General features: G+C 64.6%; 1 protein-coding gene across 1 annotated transcript; it reads right to left on the minus strand.

Moving 5' to 3' along the window:
• Positions 1–53: 53 nt before the first annotated feature.
• TMEM240 (transmembrane protein 240) lies at positions 54–6,193 on the minus strand. Its single transcript, XM_043485384.1, has 4 exons — positions 5,680–6,193; positions 5,355–5,461; positions 928–1,136; positions 54–770 (listed from the first exon to the last, which is right to left on the minus strand). Exons 1-4 carry the CDS (start codon positions 6,127–6,129, stop codon positions 622–624), a joined length of 915 nt encoding a protein of 304 aa, XP_043341319.1. The 5' UTR covers positions 6,130–6,193; the 3' UTR covers positions 54–621.
• Positions 6,194–6,668: the final 475 nt, after the last annotated feature.

The following is a 6,668-nucleotide window of genomic DNA, read 5'->3' on the forward strand; positions in this document are numbered from 1 at the left end:
CTCATTCCTGCCGTGGGGGTCCCGGGGTCAGAGTTGAAAGAAGAGGCAGAGGCTGGAGCTTTCTGGAGAATTTACTGACCAGCAGGGGTGGGAGTCACAGTGAGGCGCCCGACCGGGATGCCCTGGGCAGGGTGGCCGCACTTGCCACAGCAGGGCTCGGGGGCCTTATTGCTGGGCCGGGGCTTACCCCGGGCCCCTGCCCCACGCCCCTACTGCGGGCCCTGTGAACGCACACGCCTCATGCACGTGCTCCCGTGTGCAGACGTGGGCGCGCTGGTGTCCCACCCCTTCCCTGCTGCGCCTGGCTCCCGGCCGCGCTCCCCTCCAGCAGAGCTGGCTCCAGCTCCGGGAACCAGACAGATGGACGGAGAGACAGACGCAGGCGCACAGGAGGCCTCCGGCTTCAAGCGGCAGACATGGTTCCAGGCTGGGCACGCGGCCCCGCCTGCATCCCAGGTGCCGCCGCCCCCGCCCCACCCCGACCCCCTTTATAAAAAGAAGAGGAGACAGCACCTTCCGCCGGACGCGCCCGACGGCCTTGGGCGCCCTGGCCCCGGCCGGCCGTCCAGTCCCGTGAGCGTGGGCGCGGTGGCCGGCGGCCCCACGAGTCCTGCGCACGGCTCAGAGGTGCCGCGGGCTCGGGTGGCCGTTGTGGTAGAGTTTCTGCTTCACGTGCACCATGTTCCCGGCCGCCTCCTCGAACGGCCTGTGCGGCCGCCGGCCCAGCTCCCGCAGGCTGCACAGCTTGGGCAGCCAGGTCCACGAACCGTCTGCGGGACAGGGGGCGCGGTCAGGGTGCGGGCGTGGTGAGCTGGGCTCGGGTGGGCGGGGCTTGGACTCGGGGAGGGGGGTGTGTGGGCGGGGCTCGGGTGGGGCGTGGCCCCGGCACGGTCGGAGCCCTGCCTGGGTGTCTGCGCCCGCACTCACCGTAGCGCCGGCCGGCCCTCCAGGCGCGCACGGCGCAGTGCAGGACGCCGTCCATCCACACCAGGAACCAGCTGATGCAGAAGCCGAGTAACAGCCCCAACATTAGATCGATCTCCTGCTTGGTGACGTTGTCTGTCACGAAGTAATTCTCGGAGGCGTCCACCACAGACTGGTCCCCGTCGTACGGGATCACGTAGTGGACGTGGTGCCTGGGGGCGGCAGGGCGGGCTGGCACCTGTCCCGCGGGGCGGGCGGGGACCCCGCAGTAAGCCGTACCCGTTCACCTGCTGGGATCTTTGAAGCAGCCCTTGTGGGGAGCTGAGATCGGAAGGGGCCAGCGCACTCGCCTGGGACCCAGGTCACTGGTGGGTCCCAGGCGGGAGGCGGGAAGCTGCCCTGCCCAGAGGGTGGGAGTGTGCGAGGTCAGAGGTTAGCGTGAAGTTCAGTTACCCGTACGCATACCCTCCTCCCTTCTCCCCCCAGCCCGGGGCTCAATGGCAACCCCTACAAGGTCACAGTCACAAAGCGCAGGTAAAGGCGTTCCAGGATGAGAGCCCAGGCAGGGTATCCCCGCCGAGTGAGTCACAGCCCACCTGTGGGCCTGGCTCCTGGCCACTGCCCCCCTGGCCTCTCCCTCCCAACCCTGCAGTCACCCTGCCCTCTCCACCAAGGAAAGCCACAAGTGATGAGCCTGCCTTGGGCGTCTGGTCCCCTTTGGCGTCTGGTCCCCTTTGGCATCTGGTTCCCCATCTCTCTCAGGAACCTCCCCTGCCCCCACTGTCTGTGCTGGAAGCCCAAGGGCACCCCTGGACCTGCCCCACACAGGTTCCTGGTCCTGGGATGGGAGCCGTAAATGACCTCCTGGACGACCACGGCCCCTGGCATCCCAGCACCCACCAAGGCTGGGCCATTCCCCTCAGCCTTCCCTCCCTCAACAGTCCAATCTGAGGCCACTGACCCCTCCAGGCCCTCTCCTGCCTCTGACAGCCACAACGAACTTTCCCCACAAAGCTCTCTCCAGCCTGCCCAGATCCTCTCTTCCTCCAGGAAGCCCTCTGGGCCTAGCAATCCTGGGGATCCTAGGCGAGGTGGCCCTGCCCAGGAGACCAGTACCCAGGACACCAGACTCTGAACTCCAGGTCCTCCACTCTCACAGGAGAGCTGGAGAAAAGGACCTGCTGGCCTTCGGTGCCCAGTGCACCCTGAACCCCCAGTCACCCTCACCAGCTGTGGCCCCTCCTCTGGCCCTGAAGGGTCGTTGCCACCCTGGGGTCCTCCTGCCTGGTTCTCTTCCTACTGAGCCCCTCAACTGGCTTCTTCAACCCTCCACCCCCACCAAGTCCCCACCTCCCCCCACCACGTCTGCTCCAAGCTCCAGCTGCCTACATGGCATCTCCACGTGGGATCTACAGACACCTCAAACTTGCACCTAAAAATAGCTCCTCCCTCCCCAAGCCCGCTTCTCCCCATCTTCCCTTCAATTACATGTCGACACCTCTGCTTGCCTCCAGCTAAGAGTCCCTGTCCCCACCTCACAACTGGACATGCTCCATGCCCCCTCCCTGCAGAGGACCTTCTCAAAAACAGTAAACCCTACAGGTCATCCCTGACCCCAGGCCCCTACAGTTCCTCCCTCACAGACACCCCCACGCCAGAAGGGGCCACCCAGCCCCTTCCTCCCAGTGGTGACAGCAGCCCCTTTTCACACCCCTCTGCTACCCCTGGGGACTCCTGGGGCCCATCCCCCTCAGCTAGCCTGGAGTGTGACCAGGCCTGGTGGTGGGGGGAGACACCTCAGCCACCACAGCCCCATAAGCAGACCCAGCTTATTTGGCAAGGACTGCCTGACACACGGCAGCCATAGCTCATGTGATCACATTTCACCAATAGCTCTTATCAGTCATCAGTGAGAGATGGAGAATTCTTGACTGCCCACAGTGTGTAGCAGTGGCCAGCCCCCAGGAGAGGATGCCCTTAGTCACCTGTTTGCAGTCCCATCGCCTTGACCAGGCCAGGCCTTCTGGCAGCTGAAAACACTGAGCCCCTGCCCCTTGCGCTCCTGCCTCCTGGGCCCCCATAAGGAAGGTCATCCTCGGGACCACAACTTCCCACCCATGGACAGGGCAGGGCAGGAAACTTGAAGATGGGATTGCTAAGGAAGCCAGAAATGCCCCTGCAAGTAAGACGAGGCCAGGGCCCCAATTTTACCTAGGGGCCTGGGACCTCCAGGGGATCGAAGGTCATGACCTGTGCCCCCATTGTTGGTCTGGCATCTGCCACTCATCCCCTGCCCCTTGCCCTCCTCCTTCCTCCAAGTCAGGCAGACCCTGGGGGGTGGGTGGGGGTTCAGGTCACCCATGTGCACACGTATTTCTGTGATGTGTACATACATACATGTGTCCTGCCTGGGCCACGCATGTTGCATGTGTCTACCTGAAGTTGGACGCATGTTGTGTATACACGCCAGCCACATGCACAGGACCCGGCGTGTATACCATGAATTCGGCCCATGAGCTCCACACTTGTGCATGGGCACACGCGCCTGGGGCCGAGCATGGTGCGTGTCACATGGAGATGCACATGCACTGGGCTTGCACACAGCCCTCCTCTGTGGGCCCCACAGCATATGCATGGTGAGTGCCCACAGAAAGCCTATTGGCACGCACGCTCCACAGCATTTATACACGTTTCCTCTGCATAATATTCTCCATATTGGCATGTAGAAGGCACAAGTGTGTGTGCGCTTTCTCTGCACATGGGGTGTACACACAGGTAGACTCCATTGTGGCAGTGCATGTACATGGTTTGTACACAGAGGTCTCATATGCAAGCCTGTGCCCTGCAGACATTCACCACGCCCACAGGGTGCACACGGTGCTGTATATTGTTACACACATGTACTGCGCATACACATACATGTTGTCACTGTACAAGAGTAGTTTGTACACTGAATTTTACATCCTGTATGCGGCAGTGTGTACAAAGCACACACACATGAACACATACACACGCGGAAACACTCAACGCTACAGTTGGGTGACTCTTGTGTTGTTTGTGTCTAAACTGTGCACACGGGCCTCGCTGTGGCTTGCACTCCACAGGGATTTCTTTTACACCATCCATGTGTACTCTGGACATTACATATGATGCATACACACACCCTGTCTGCCCAGACAGGCCCGTGGTGTGATGTTCCTGGCACATATGTGCCGGTCACACTACCACAGCCCTCACATGGAAAACGGGCCTTATAAATGTCGATGGAGCTGAAGCTTGGGCCGGTGCCGGGCACACCTCCAGTGTCCGGGAGGGTCTCAGGACCCTGCTCACACCCCAGTCCACGTTGGCCCAATTAGTGTGGAGCTGACCTGCCATTCCTTGGCCTCGGAGTGTGTCTTGGGGCAGGAATACAGGGACCTCAGGGGGTGTGGCCACCCAGGCGACACTCAAGATGATTCTTGGCCAGCGCACGGCACACATGAGGGCCATTTACACGCCTGTCTCCACCTGCCCTGATGCCCGTGTTCTGCTTCAACACCCGGTCTGCACACACAGGCGTGTAGTGTGCTTAGTGAGGCATGAAACTGATCTCTCACACACACCCCTAGCCCAGTATGTGTGCACACATCCCTGGAGCAGGAGTGCAGGGCAGGGTCAAGAACACAAGTTCCCTACCGGCCACACAGCCTCGGGCAAGTTCGTCTGCTCAGCCTCTGTCCACTCTCATGGCCCCAGCGTGTGGGCTTCCTGTGGGGCTGAGGGACTGCTGCGTGTGCGCACATGTATATGCACAGACGGTACACACATGCGCGTCTCATGAGAAGATGTTTATTTCATACATGGACATACAAACATGCATGGCCAGGAAGACTCCATCACTACATGTGCACAGAATTGGGGAGGGGTGTCACAAAGTGGGCACAGGGGCCTGGGCGCTCCCCTCCCTCTGCTTGACCTTGAGCAGACTCCACCCCTGGCCTCAGTTCCTCCTGGACAACGGAAGGGGTTGGGCAGATGCCCCTCAACGGAGGCCTTGCCCACCTTGACCTGCTCCTCCCCCTAGCTGGCTCCCAGGAAAGTTCAGGGACAGAGCTGGGGGCCCAGGGAGGAGGGTGTCCTCTGTGGGCAGGAGCCCTCCTGGGACACCAGGCTGGGCGGCTGCTCTCCTGGCCTCCAGGCCTTGGACCAGTTCTGCACATCACCCTGCGGGCCCTTTCTCTAAAGGCCATATGGGAGGGGGTCCTCTCCCCTCCCGCAACACCCTGTGCGGATTGAGCCTGGCAGGTCCTTCCCCCACCCAGCCTGGCAGAGCCTCGGCAGCCCCCACCAACCTAGCCCAGCTGGGCCCTGCAGCCCGGCCTGCGTGGGGCTCGCCACTTCCACCGACATGTGTGATCACGCGTGTGCCCCTCTGGGCGCAGACTCACCGGCCACAGTTGCAGTGGCAGACGCGGTCCTCGCCCCGCAGGTGCGGGAGGATGTAGTTGTGGAATCGGTCCAGCAGCGCGTTCATGTCCATCAAGCACGCGATGGCCTGGAAGAGCCCATGACCGGTCAGCGCCGAGGAGCGAGCGGCTGGGCCGGGGCCCCCAGGCCGGGGCCGGCGCACTGGGGACTGGGGAGCGCAGGGCAGCCGGGGATGGGGGAGCGCAGGCCGCGCGGGCCCGTAAACAAGGCGCGGGAGGGGGAGGCGGTGCGCGGGCGCGGGAGGCGGGAGCGGGTAGCGGGCGCGCGGGAAGCCCCTCCGCTCACCATCACGATCGACGCCCCCAGAATCATGAAGATCATGGTGTTCGCGCTCATGGACATCGGGCGGGGCCGGGCCGGGCCGGAGCGCCGCCCCCCGGCCCCGGCGCCCCCCCGGCCCCGGCCCGATGCTGAGCCCCCGCCGCCTCCGCAGAGGTCAGCCCGCCGCGCACCCACCGCTGCTGGCCGGGGAGGAGGCGCGGGGCCGGCGCGGGGCAGGGGACGCGGCGCTCCTGGGGTCCTCAGCCGCCCGGCCCGCGCGCTCGCCGCGCCCGCCGCGCTCTGCTCCGCCCTCGGCCCTGCCTCCCGCCCTGCGCGCGGCGCGGCTCCGGCCCCCTCCCCCTGCGGCCTCCCCCGCGCCCGCCTCCCGGGAGGGACCTCGCCGCCTGCGGCCGCCCGCCCCCGAGACGCCGGCCGGACCCCTCCCCGGGGGCCGCAGGGCCCGCTCGCCCCCATGTGGCCAGGGCCGGCCCTGGCTGCCAGCCCAGAGCCCCGGGACCGCGGGCCGCGTCCCGTCCCGACCCGCCGGGGCGATCCTGGAGAGGCCCGGGCTTCCTTCCGCTCTCCTCCTCCCCACTTCTCAGCTGGAGGCCCCTCCTCCCCGCCGCCCGGGGTCGCGGGGTGAGGGGCTGCGAACCGGCTGGTCGGCACCCAGCCCACTATGGCAAGAGGCTGCCTTTAGCGGAGGGCCTGCAGGGCGGCTGCCAGCTAGATCACTCCAGAGCCATGGCCACACGGCCCAACGACCAAGCTCAGAAAAGGCCAAAGAATCCCCCGTTGCGGGGGGGCAGGGCCAGCCTCAGCTCCAGCTCTCCTTAGGGGTCCACCTGGAAAGTCAGAGGCCTGGTCTGGCTGCCCCATTATGCTGGAGGATGAGGAGGGGGCCCTGGGCCAACCTGTCATCTGCAGCCCAGGACAGCACTGCTTACACAGGACCACTCCCCCCCACCCCCGCCCCCCAACTCCCTGCCCAGCTTCCTGCAGGAACTCGAGAT

This window comes from Cervus canadensis, chromosome 13 (assembly GCF_019320065.1).
Source record: "Cervus canadensis isolate Bull #8, Minnesota chromosome 13, ASM1932006v1, whole genome shotgun sequence".
Taxonomy (NCBI): Eukaryota; Metazoa; Chordata; class Mammalia; order Artiodactyla; family Cervidae; genus Cervus; species Cervus canadensis.